This window comes from Poromitra crassiceps, assembly GCF_964638095.1.
Source record: "Poromitra crassiceps genome assembly, chromosome: 8".
Taxonomy (NCBI): Eukaryota; Metazoa; Chordata; class Actinopteri; order Beryciformes; family Melamphaidae; genus Poromitra; species Poromitra crassiceps.
The window spans coordinates 26,585,993-26,599,934 of NC_139629.1; the positions used below are offsets into that span (position 1 = coordinate 26,585,993).

At 43.6% G+C, this 13,942-nt stretch overlaps 1 protein-coding gene across 1 annotated transcript in view; it reads right to left on the reverse strand.

The window, feature by feature from the left end:
* The window catches only part of unc13bb (unc-13 homolog Bb (C. elegans)), a gene marked incomplete at both ends in the record, with an annotated part of 123,575 nt that overhangs the window by 38,399 nt on the left and 71,234 nt on the right, over nucleotides 1-13,942 (reverse strand). Inside the window, 7 exons of the mRNA XM_083641141.1 lie at nucleotides 643-812; nucleotides 2,282-2,423; nucleotides 2,549-2,776; nucleotides 3,373-3,592; nucleotides 4,387-4,461; nucleotides 5,632-5,710; nucleotides 6,261-6,307. Of these exons, the coding sequence (XP_083497267.1) occupies nucleotides 643-812; nucleotides 2,282-2,423; nucleotides 2,549-2,776; nucleotides 3,373-3,592; nucleotides 4,387-4,461; nucleotides 5,632-5,710; nucleotides 6,261-6,307 (961 nt within the window). The remainder of the gene's footprint in view (nucleotides 1-642; nucleotides 813-2,281; nucleotides 2,424-2,548; nucleotides 2,777-3,372; nucleotides 3,593-4,386; nucleotides 4,462-5,631; nucleotides 5,711-6,260; nucleotides 6,308-13,942) is intronic.

Consider the following 13,942-nt stretch of genomic DNA (forward strand, 5'->3'; position numbering starts at 1 on the left):
GGCCGTATCAAAACTTCTGACTAAAAATAAAATAAAATAAAATGGCTGGCTTCTCAAATATCTCTATAACTCTCTGAATTAACTAATAATTTAGCCAATTGTATGTAACATAAAAAATAAAAGCAAACGGCAATGTCTAAGAATGCAACGCCATGTAACTGGCTCGTTAAGTCTCGCATTCCAGGGAATTACGTTAATGTCTGCGGGTCTTATTGACGTTAGTGGCTCGAGCGCAACTCGGAGGAGAGAAAACCATCTGAAGCTTTCTTTGTTGGGGTCCAGGTATGTTTTACAAGAAAGTGCTCGTCATTGTCGACGATAACGTTATCTGACCTGGCTAACAGTGGATACTCGCTTGCTTGCTGTGTACCGGCTCAAAGTAGTAGGCTACATTCTTTATTTTATCCCCTGCACTGTCCGCTCCAAAAACAACTCTCTTATTTTGCGCCGTGACCGCCGGAAGTGTTAAAAGGACCCGGAAGAATTTGGCCCACTGTAAGGTCTGAACATAAGGTGAATAGTGACCATTCATTAAGTTCTACAGAGGCTGTGCACTAAAATAATTTGAAATATATCGATGGCCCTCTCCTCATATAGAGTGTAATTAATACAGGTGGTCCATAAAGAGTACAGCAGACTGACCCAGGTTGTACCAGACGTCCATCTCTCCGCTCAGTGTCCGAACTTCGATAATACTCTGGCCCAGGAAATCATCAGACTCCCTCTTCAGACGCTGCTTCACCCTGGACTTGATGTCGTCATCCTCGTCCCACACGCGCACTTTGATTCGGTCCGAGGAGTTGTGGCACTCGCTGACCACAAACAGAAATGTGCAAAACGCTGTGAATATGTTGAAGGATACAAGACAAACAGTGACAGGGACTGGTGTTTTAGCTAACAAGTAGGCCAAGGACATTTTTCAGTTTTGTACAAATGATGAAAGTGCAGATTGTAAGCATTCAAATGGTGTCATACATTGAAATCTGAAAACTGTTTAAAGGAACACTCTGCCCATTTTCAACCAGCTTTGTATCATTAGAACATCAGTAGTATATCAGAAAACTGTAAACTGTTTTGAAGTCTGTCATTTAATTTTACAGTTATTGAGTGTTACATCACTGGTCCACACTAACTCAAATTAATAATAACTCATTAACTCAAATCAACTCTCAATAACTGTCAAACTATTCATCATTCATCTAGTTTGACAGTTATTGAGAATTGATTTGAGTTAATGAGTTATTCATTTGAGTTAGTGTGGACCAGTGATGTCACTGGTCCACACTTTAACACTCATTAGAACACGGCTCTCTTGAATACTCGATTCTGATTGGTCAATCGACAATATTCACCGGTCATTATTTCTCAACAACCGACCGCTGCTCTGCCACACCTGGATTAATCAGTTGATAAGAGCTTTTTGTCAGCAAACACTACTAATTAGGCCAACCAGTTGCAGCTGTGGTGTCTTGTGTGCCAATTACGAATGAAACCGCTTTGTCGTTGAAAACGCTATTAAAAAATCTATTTGAATAATTATTTTTGTCAGATTATTGAATGATTTAGTTGTAGGCCGTGTTCTAAGCGGGATAATGTATATTGAGGCGGTGATTACTGGGAAATAATGACCTTCAGGTGAATTATTAAGCCCTCCGCTGCGCGTCGGGCTCAATCATCACCTGTCGGTCATTATTTCCCCCGTAATCACCGCCTCAATATACATTATCCCTTACATAACTGTCAAATTAAATGACAGACTTCAAAACCGTTTACAGTTTTCTGATATACTACTGATGTTCTAATGATACAAAGCTGGTTGAAAATGGGCAGAGTGTTCCTTTAAGAAGACAATTATACTTATTTGAATGATCATATTTGTAAAAGCAACATTCAGAGGAAATCGCCCTGGAAGTTGGTGAACGAGCTTGGTTTGCCCTGAACAAGCGTAGTTTGTGAACACATATCTATTTAGTGATCCTAAAACTGTTGTTTGGTTACCGTAGTAATACCGTAGCTCACACTCATTTACAAGAGAGGAGAAAATAAAAACAATGTCATAGTGTTTCATCCCAGTTTAACCCATTGATACCTGATGCAGCATTTGCGTGTATATCCATAATTTGTGTGTGTATCCCTTTAAGACCGTGAACCGCGTGATGCGGTCTTAAAGGGATACACACACAAATGCTGCATCAGGTATCAATGGTTTAAAGAAATGCATAGTCCAAGTCACCAGTGTCATCAGGCTACATTTTACAACCAAGGTATTGTGGTGACTCACAAGTGGAACTTCTCCTCCCAGACAGGGTTGAGGTTGCCATAAATGGTCTTGGTTCTCTTCTTGGTCTTGCCCACCTGGACGGTGACATACGGATCACTGGAGCCTGTCTTATCTTTTGCCTGAAGGCCTTGTGCACAAAAGACTACACGGATACAGAGAAACAATGACATAATGAAGAAACAAAACAATTAGGGAGAAAAATCACTGAGACACTAAAAGATGATCTTAAAAGTGTTGGTTGATTCAATCCCCTATTTTTTAGGGTACCTGTGATTGTGATCTTGGCTGACCACTTGGATGTGCCATCCAGTACACTCTGCTTAATGGTCTTCATCTGCTGGGCATGGATGGCCTTGCTGATGACAAACACATCCCTGATGACATCAAAGATCTCAGGTTTGTTCCTCTCCCTGATCTTCATCCTGTCCTTCATTGCCATGATGATATTCTGAGTCCGGTCTTCAGCTCCATGCTTAGAGCTCTTCTCCGCAGCACCTAAAGAATCAGCAACATGCATGCATACAGATGAACATAGCATTTGAACAGAGCTTCAAACATGAGCTGAATGATGAATTGATGGCAAATGACACCAATCTGGCTTCAATTCAAAATCACTCACAACCACCAAGGCTGACTCCCTGAAATTGGCTGTGTGTACCATTTCACTGGCAGCATATATGGCGTATATGTACTGTACACATACATGATGAATTATGAACGTTTTAAATGGCTGTGATCAGAGCCGTGTAAGAAGAGTTGCGACATCTCCATTCACTCCAATGGACCAGTTTTTTACTCTCAAGAGTTCCAGGAAGTAAGGTTCTGGATTAAGCAGCACTGTCGAGTTGCAGCAAATTGGACAGTTTGTGTTGTACTTTGAAAGTTTTTTTTTTCTTGAATCAAATTGTACATTATCAGCTTTATTTTAGCATGCAAAAGTAGCGCGAGACCCATGCCTGCCTGTTCATTGGATAATGAGTCTCACATTTTGGTCCTCCGCTGACGCCACTCTCTCTCTAGAGGACACTAGCTGTGATGAGAATGTTCACAAATCAGCAGCTACTTTCATCTCCATCTCTCTCAATACTCACGCTGCAGACAGTCTGCGTTCAGCAGCTCTTGGCACTTCTCGTGGCATTTCACCCCGCACTCGGAGCAGCGCATGCCTTGGCGGGCGATGCCCCACAGCAGCCCCTCGCACTCATAGCAGTAGGTGGGCGTCGTGGCGGTCCACACCTCAAAGTTATGTGGTGTAGTGCACGATATGGGGTAGATGAGAGCCTGCAGGGTCTTCTTGTATACATGGTTTTTCTAAAGGAGAGAGGACATCAAGTTTAATGGAAGTTCTGCATTGTTCAGCTAGCTAGTGTCCAGGGGGGTTGTTGGGTAACAAAGGTTATGTGCCAGTTTGTAACCCGCAATAACATAAGCATGTGATCCAAAATTGCATATCCAAAGCATTGACGGAAACAATATCACAATATTCACAAAAGATTGCGATATTATCAATATTGTCCCAAGCCTCTATGTCAGGGATACTCAACTTGCTTTGCCTGGGGGCCACTTTCGTGAAATGATAGAAGGCCAGGGGCCAGTTAATAAACAAACAATATGCATTTTTCTGTAGCGGATTGTAGGTTTTTGGGGTGTCAGCCGGAGTTTAGTCTGACAATGTTGTGCAGACCGGATAGTTAATTAGGTTAAGTTAGTTTGGTTAAGTACATACATAAGTGCCTGGGTAGCAAGCAGACGGTGGTATTTGACAATTTAGCAGCTAAATCATAGATTATTGAAAGATATTCCATATTCCAGACTGAAATGCTATAACAGAAGTGGAGTATTGGCCAGAATGACATGAACATTTGGACACTTATTCAGCGGGTATCTTGCATGTTGCGTTCAGGTGCACTGTAAAAAAAGAAAAGAAAAAAAGAAAATTGCAATTCCATCGCGGGCCATACAGGGGGCGCCCATGGGCCCCACGTGGCCCGCAGGCCGCAAGTTGAGTATCACTGCTCTATGTGCTCTATCTCTTGAGACACCAGGACACGACGAGAACTGAATTTTCAAACTATAGCACAGAAACTTGTAAGCCTTCTACTCACCAACTCCTCGTCTTTGATTGAGGAGCGTGCAGCCATAGCAGAAGCGATCCCGGCCTTCCTGGCTTGGACCAGTGACTGAACAACAGGTGACAGAGGGAAATAAATAAGTTAAGCCAATGCATAAACAAACATATAACCCACAACCCAGCTCACCCCCAAAATATTACTACAAGAATGAATGAAGGTCAGTGTGGTTAAAAAGGTGGCCAGCGGGGGTTATAAGGGTGGTCGTTAGGGTTATAATCCTTTTCCAGAGACGTTAGTGGATTGTTACCAGATGATGAGAAAACCCAGGTGAGTAATATTTAGCCTGGGTGAAACCAGCCTTCAACGTGACGTCACAGACTATGTCTGCAGCGTAAAGTACATGGAGGTCACGTGGAGGCTGGGTTTACCCACGCCAAGTAATATTAGGGAGGAGCCATGAAAACCCAGGTGAGTAATATTAGGGAGGAGCCATGAAAACCCAGGTGAGTAATATTAGGGAGGAGCCATGAAAACCCAGGTGAGTAATATTAGGGAGGAGCCATGGAACTTTAAGCAACTACTGAGGAAGGGATTAATGCCAGGGGCGAGGCGATGTTAGTGACAACACTAAGTAGCAACAGACCCATCTCCCACAAATTTCTGTGTGAGCGTTAGCATGTTACCCATGTTAGTTTTGCTGCTCATAGTTGTCTTTAAGTGGCTTAGCAGGTGAGGATGGAAAAAAAACATGTGGGGATGTATTTGATTTGTCGATTATATATATATTTCTATTAATGATAATATCAAGTAGGAAGGAAAGCTACAAAGAGGATGCATGCAAACGTGCTAATTTGTATCAACTGAGAGGTCTACGATCATTATCCACTACATAAAGAGAGCCACATGCTATACACATACTCGTTTGATGCATCTACCGTTTCATTTGTCCTACTTGATATTTTCTCTTTAGTAGAAAAGGGAGTTGGCAGTTGGAGTCTATTAACTTACCATAGCCTGACCAAGGAGAGTGAATGCATTCAAGAGAGTTGTGGGGAATAGTTTCGGGTTTAAGAGAGGAGGGAGAAAGAAATGATCAGTCTGATTTCATATTTCTCTCCATTTGTTGATAACAATCTCCTGCCAAATTCACCTCTAAGGTAAAAGCATAACTGAGACTTTTGTTTTGGCATCACAAATAGACAGACATACACTCACATAGAAAGAAGAAAAGTAACAGGATTGACTGGTAGAGCAAAGGATTGACAGTGTAGTACTGACCACATCGCTGACCAAGGGGATCGGCTTCTTTTTACGCAGGTCTGGCATGCTGTCAATTCCATACAGACCAGAGCCACCACTATGGACCAAAACGTTCAGGCATGAATTATATATATACTGTATATTAATAAATACAAACTCACAACACAGTTACAGCTTACAGCAGGCCATTTTCACTGCATTTAAAAATAACGGTAACACCTTACAATAAGGGTCATTAGGTTAACAGTTAAGCGTAACAAGCATTAATAAGCATTAGGTCATAATGTTTAATAAGTCGGTATAACCCTAACCATTCACTAACCTCACCCAAACCATTAACTAACCCTAACCGATTAAATTAAACAATGCATACATTAATACCTAATTAACATGAATGAAATTAGTAATGACTACTAGAGACACATTAGTTAACTGTTAATTAAGGATTAGTTAGTGCCATTAATTTAGTGACCCTTATTGCAAAGTGTTATCTAAATCACATGCACTGAAAGTTAATATCATAATACACACTACTTTATTGTTGCTTTATCAGGTTATTACAGCTATAAAAAAAAATACACACAGATACTTTCTCCAAATATTAGTGTTTAGGACCCCAAAGATATGTGTGTTACAATGTGACTTACCCTGGTTTGACCCAGGCCTGTCTGGAATTGGGTTCCTCATCTCGTACCTACAATATTTCAAATGTGAGATTTTAGGTTTACCTCTTACGCCCCGTTTACACCTGGTTTTTAAATGTGACCTGTATCCGGATAAGTTATCTGGATAATGGTCGCATTTAAAAACCAGGTGTAAATGGGGTGTAAAAGATCTGAACACAATGTGAGCCAGGCTACCTCCAGATGTGGTCAGGAAGTTCTGATCGCATCCCGATCACGATGCATTCACATTTAGCATGCATTTTTCCTTATCCAGATAACTTATCTGGATACAGGCCACATTTAAAAAGCAGGTGTAAATGGGGTGTTACAGTGCCTAAGAATGAATGGTGTATGATGAGAACAGGGAGGTAATGCAAAATGAAATTTGGCTGAGTTTAACCCCTCGGATATTATGGAGCATGCGAAATGAAGAAAAAAAAAGGCACGATGCAGTATAGTATACAAATACATGTGTATATGATAGCATGTAAAATGCAATGGAGGACTAAAATAATGCAGATTCAAAGCCATTTAATAAGTCCTACTTCACAGGTTAAGACAGGTGTCAAACTCATTTGAGTCCACCGACCACATGGGACCAAATTGGGTTTCAAGTGGGCCAGACAAAGAAAATCAAAGCATGATTACCTATAAAATAACAACTCCAAATGTTGCAGAGTCTTTTAGTGTAAATAATTCAGATAAGGTTATCTCAGCTACCATAGGCCTATCATATCAAATACACTGTCTGTCATTGTGCATTACAATTGACACCAACTGCAAATCTTCTCTATATTCAAGGTATAGTTGACCATTTATGTAGTAATGAATACTGACACATGAATAGGCTACTTCATGTTGTAACTTGCTCCTGAAACCTGGTACCTCTTAGCCTTCACAAGTGCATCAATATTACGTAGGTGTCAAATCCCAAGCTTGAAACATTTGAATGGACATCTCTGTGCAATTTTCCACACTTTGCAAAGTCATCCTGTGGGCCGGATTGGACCCTTTGGTGGGCCGGTTGTGGCCCCCGGGCCATATGTTTGACACCCATGGGTTAAGGCATATAAAATCAGTTTCTGCCTGTTAAGTCAAGTCAACTCATATGTAAAGGAGAAGTAGAAACATGAAAACAACTGCTGAGCAGCTACACATTCCTCCAAGGTCAAGTTTTCCATCAGGGTCTGCACACATTCCCCGCTCAGTCCACAGGAGTTGAGAGTGTGGATCCCTCGCGCTCACAGTATGGCTTTCTGAATATGTTTGAAAAACGTCAGGGAAATACAGTAGGCTATGTAGCATCTGCTACAACCCCAACACTAGAAATAGAGCAGAGAGAGACTCCTCTAAAGCTACAACATGGTCCAAATAGAAATAGAGCAGAGAGAGACTCCTCTAAAGCTACAACATGGTCCAAATCATCCAAATCAAATATTTTCTATTGATTACAGAGAATCATTGAAACCATACAGTACGAGAAATCACTGTATGGCTTTTCTACAGGAACAGGTTTTCACTAAAGATTGCTCATCTGAGAGTGTGATATTGCTTTTATACAAGTTGTACAGTATAAACAAAGCTATTCAAACAATAATCACAATTTTAAGTCATTTGAGACAACAGATGATTTGTGTCCGTTATTCGTCACCCCCAAAAACAAAAAACAAAAAAAACAAAAATTGTTCCATGAGGATTGCACTACCAAGTCTTGCCAAGCAACAGGTAAACTTGCTGCCTGCAGTTTCCCAACTGCATGTTAGCTAAGCTAACGTTAGCAAACTCCGATGGTGAAATAAGTTCGCTTGTCACACAATAAATCACACTCGTTTAACTTAAGAGGGCATGTATCTTGTATCCTTCACATTCGCTAACCAGTCTTTGAACTGAAATATTTGAAGAAGTTGGGATCCCTGTCTGAGAGAAATAGCCTGGATGGTTTGATGTTTATCCGTTCACCTGCGTCGCGTTGAAGCACTTTTTACAGACTGGCTTCGTTTGATGTGTCCGCACTTGCCTTCGCTGTCGGCAACGTAAGCAAAATACTTCCACATTTCGCTTTGTGCATCTGCTTTCTCTACAAGCGTTGGGCGGCTTCAGACTAGAACAAGCCGCTGCCATTTTCGCTGTGTCTGTCCTGTGTGTCGGGCTGCTGCGGAGGACTGAAGGACTGGCCAGAGAGCGAGCAGAGAGGGGAGGGGCGGAAATCTGCATGCCCACACCGTGATGACGGGGGTCGCGCTTATACCGGAAAACAACTTTCACACATGAAGGCATTACACCGCTTTCTGGTCATTTCCCGGTATAAAGCGCATGTGTGAAAACGGCTATAGTGGAGCGTCCCGTGCTGTTATACTAAATATCAGCACACATGGAATGTCTCTTCCAATCAAATTGCTCGACCAGAACTAACTGTTGTATGAAGGTGTTCCTATTCTATTATCATTTATATTGTGGAATATGATTATGACTGCAGTTAATCATAAAAAGCAACTCTAAATTAAAAATTAAGAGCTACAACTGAACAACTCCAGTGAAGCGGTATGACAAAGACAAATCAAATAAAAGCAGCCATACCCCATGCTACAGAAACAAATGAGCCCAGCAATGGAGCATCGCAGGAATGAGTCCGGAAGTAGCATGTTGGATCTTCAGGGGAAAAGTAAATGAAGTAGCATGTTGGATGAGATCCTCATGCAGGGGAAAAGTGAATGGTGTTTTAGAATGGGGATTTCGCTTAAATGCATAAAATAAGGTCTGTGGTTAACAAAGTTTATGGGAGTGGTAATTTGTGTTCAACAGGATAATCTTCACAAACGTGAATCACTTTTATGACTTTTGTAACGTAAATGTGTTTTATACGCGATTTTCAGAAAACACTTCAAAAGTCATAAAAGTGATTCACGTTTGTGAAGATGATCCTGCTGAACACAAATTACCACTCCCATAAACTTTTGTTAACCACAGACCTTATTATTTTATGCATTTAAGCGAAATCCCCATTCACTTTTCCCCTGGAAGCTCCAACATGTTCGAGACTTCCTCCTTCCGACTACATTAATATGTCATCCCTGCGGTATTCTATGGAAATTAAACTGTAGCAATGGTGGTGGTGGTGGTGGGGGGGTCATCATGATTTACAGACAATGACCAAGATAACAGAAATACAAGATATTAACTTTAAAAAGGGACTTAATATTATAAGTGACCTGGTCATCGTCTCTGCCACTCTCTGCAAAGGAAAGAAAATCACAGAAGAATTAAACTATGGATGCAATAACTACAGTTGAACAAACTAACCTGACCACATACTGTGTATGCAAACAGCATGGCACGTTAAAGAGAAGGCAACATCAACTAATATAAATTTTCAAATCAACAAGGCATTATAAATCATAATTAATTCATAAATAATAATAGTACATTAATTTAATTGGGTCATTAATTGCTTTAAGATTTATTTTTGCTTTCATTATAGGGCTTGCCCCTGCCAGTGGCAAAAGTCGAAGGAAATATCCTTAAAAGTACCTGTCTTAAAGTCTTCTTGAGATTGGGATCCCTGGGACCCCTGAGACCCATGCGACCCCTGAGCAGATTTGGACATTCTAAGATGGCTTTCCCTCTTTTCTCTCAGAATGCGTTGGAAATTAGCTATGCGCTCTCTGTGACCTGAATCTGTTGGTTGTCCTAGGTCTTCCTCGTCAAGGGCAAGGTCTTCCCCTCTCGGACGTAACCCAAACTCATCCAGGATGAGCACTGGACCCAATGGGCTCTGGCCCTGCCCTCCTGGACAATGGTCTGGTGTCAGGTCTGGGTCGGAGAGTTCTCCATCGGTCGGGCAATCTCCTCTGCCTTGTGAAAGCTCTATAGAATGATACTCGGTGGGGGACGTGCAGGGAGAGTGGCTCGCTTCATTGGGGGATGCTTGAGGGGAGCAGCACAGGTTCTCATGTGTTTGGCCACAATCCACATAGACTGAAGGCTCACTGTCATCCTCCGTCGGAGTGCCAAACTGAGTGTGCTTCTCTGACAGACTGATGTCTCCCTCTGTATACTGGCTGGTGCTCCGCTCCTCTGAGGGTTCGCTGGATCGTCTGATAGGGGAGAAGGCAGCCTCCGACCCACTGTCCTCTTTCACATATAATTCAGGGTTGGAACTGTCCATCTTTTTCAAGGCCCCTTTTAAAGCTGACCTGAAAGTGACCACAGCCTTACTGAATGTTTTCACATCAAATCCTACAGTGGAGGGCCTGGCTATGCTCTCAGAATCGATGTCCACAGGTTCCATTGACACCCATTGTCCTGCGTTGTCCCTGGAGATGCTGTGGTCTGTCCACTCCCTGTCCAAACTCTGGGCAGATGCTACATCCAGAGTGTCAGCAGAAGATGGGCAGCCGTTACGAGGTGAAAGAGGTTCCAAGTAGCCATCATCACAGTCTGTCAGCAGCACAGTGGAGCAACTGAGGCTCCTTGAGGGCCCATTGCCCAGTTCATCTGCATAGGCATCCATGGTGTGGTAACCCGAGCTGCGTGAGTAAGGGCAGTTTCCAGCACAGTCGCACTCCAACTGTCCTTCTTCAGCTTGCAGCCTGGGTGGCCTCCAGTCCACCACACTGGAGGAGCTGGAGGGAGAGTTGTAATGCTGTCCAAACGGAAGTGAGAGATGCTCAGAGCTGTTGTGTGAAGAATGACCTGGCGTGCTGCTTTGCGTCTCCTCGGTGGCACACCAGTTCTCCACCTCCTCTCCACTGTTCACACAGGAGCAAATGTCCTCTTCACTCCAACCTCCTTCTCCACTCACACTGTGCTGCAGGTCCACAGAGGCCCACCTGTCATACCCTGCATCACCAGAAAATAATCTGCTACCTCTCTCCGGACAGATGGAACTGTGGCACGAGCAGGACAAGGAGCAGGACAGAGAGCTGGTACAGGTACTGTGGCAGTCATGGCCACACGGGCGCTCCAGGTAGCAGAAATCAGGTCTACTGTGGCATAAGGAGTGCATATCTGAACTATGGTCTGAGTTCTCCTGGTCTCTTTGCTCTGATTGGTGAGTGACTTGATCATCTCTCCATTGTTTAGGTGACCTGTGTGATGGTATAGGTCCTGAATCTTTATCACAGTCCCGTTGATCCAGATGTGGACTATTGGCTGCCCTGTAGAGGGATGTGATGGCGTTCTGCCTACCCAGGCTCCTTCTCCTGACTTTGGCTGATGGAGGAAGAGGCTTGTGATGGGGTGTAGCTGAAGCACCAGAATATAGCTCCCCTATCTCACTGAGCACTGCATCAACACAACAAGAAACCTCATCCACTGAGCCTCGCACGGACGTCAGATACTCCCTCAGATCTGAAATCTCCTCCTGGATCTTATTGATGCCTTTCAGCTCTTTAAGGATATGCTCTACTATGTTACTAGAGCCTTGCTCTGCTTCTTCATCCTCCATCGCTTCCTCCTCTTCTCCATTTTCAATCCTTTCACTGGGCCTGGGTATAGTATCCTCCACAACCCCAATGCCATCCTGACTGGAACTGCTGTTCTCCCCAGATGGGGTGAGGTCTGGGAGGTCAGTTGGGGTGTGGTTAATGTGGACAGTACAGGGAGTCTCGATGTGGCATTCCCGGCTTATCTCCAGCCCCACCAACACAGGTGTGGTCAAGCCGCTTGTATGACTGTGGCCATTGGGCAACATGCAAACTTCTTTCAACTCTCTGCTAGAAGGGTCTCTCTTCAGGCCACAAATGAACATGTCCTCTTCCACCTCCACGGACGAGAGTTCATGGAGGGAATGATCACATGGCCCGTGCAGGAACTTCTGCAGCTTCCTCCGCAGGCATTTCCCCAATTTGGGGCTCTGAGATCTTTTTTTTCCAACCTCTCTCCTCTTCTGCATTTGGTGGGGAAGTAGCTCTGTGTTGTAGGGTCCATCCTGTCCCCTGACCTGGCCTCTGGGGAACATCCCTGAGGATCGGCAGTCCCTAGGTCAACTGGTTCCACACATGGACTGACCAGTGCCACAGGCCTCAGAGTGGTCTGAGCGTAGGCAACATCTTAACCTGCAAGTGACTGAAGAGCACAGAGCGCCTGCTCCATGACTGACATGAGAAAACTGAGAAACAAAATTAGGGATAGTTTAACAAATGAAGCAAAAATCAACATGATTAATACATAAATGCACTCAGCATCAAAGAACACAGTTTTGCCCTGAGCTGCAATTTTCTGGTGACATACCGAAGCTCATCTTTCTTAGCTAATGCTCTTCAAGGCAGAAGATGAAGGAACAATTCTTTGCTATCGTTGTGTTGCAATGAAATGTAGGATATTCAAAACACAAGCTCATCTGACTGTTAGTTCTGGCTACAGGTGTCTGTCTGTATGTAGATTGTTTCTTGGGTTAACCATACTGTAGGTTGTCTTTGTTACTTAGTATATTAGAAGAAATACCAACCATTTCTCCTCGTGCCAATTCATATGCTGTAACAAGTTTGAATGTTTTGCACAGCCTTAATAGCAAACGGGTGGTGTAGCACGGCGTTTTAATCGCTGGCAGACAGGACAGTTGATTTAATGCAGTCAAGCAAAGACAGGAGTAAGTGATAAAATGCCACTGATATTTGGGGCCACTGTGCATCTGGGGCCAGTTGCACCAAGTGGTCTTAACTATGCCTGGTCGTAACTCCTACGTCGGTCTTAGTTAAGACCAGTCTTTAGAGTGGATTTACGCCTGTTGCACCAACAGGGCTTACGTCTGGTCTTAACTACGCTGGTCGTAGCAATGCGCGTCCATGTGAATTGCCGGGGAATGTGCCCTGATTGGCCCAAAAATGTGCCTCGCGCCGTCACCCACTACTGTATGTGCGTCACTACACCCTCCCTCCTCCCACCCCCATCCTCCTGTGGAAGCTCTGGGGGGAAAATGGCGGCGATTGGTGCCAGGCAGTCTGAATGAAATTGAATGTAACGTTCCCAATTCTATGTATTAAATTCTAAAAAACGACCCTCAACATTTGGGAAGGCTAAGCCACACAACTAGTTCGTTATAATCTAACGTCATGCTTCGAAGGCGACTTTACGATGATGAGGATGGTGAGGACTTAATCACAGCAGGTCTCCGCTGATAGACTACCACGGAGATCTCTACAGGTACAGGCACTTTACGCCTCCTCCTGACCAGGCGTAATATTTATGACCGGTCTTAGTGAGAAAAAGGCTTACGCCCTATTGGTGCAACCGGCCTAGCTGTTAGGTCGTAAAGTTACGACCAACTTAGCTTAAGACCAGTCGTAAGACCACTTGGTGCAACTGGCCCCAGTAGACTACTCTTTACAGTAGGATAGACAGTGATGCATAATACTGACCCCCTCTCACTCACAGTGGCACCTTTTACACAGGACCCCATGCAGCTGCCCAGATCTCTCTCATTAGGATGTAATGGGAAGACAGCTATGTAATTAGTAGCAGCATGGGTCAATTCTCCATGCCAGCTGCATGGCTCATTAGCTCTGAACTATCACCCGCATTGTACAACCTACAGGGATTCTTCAATAACCCAAAGATTCATCTATTTGATGTGGTGACGTTACTCCATGAAAGCATGTCATCTAAAAGTGCAGCAAAATTCATAACTCCATGGCTCACATGTCAGTCACTTAAAATCATAACTC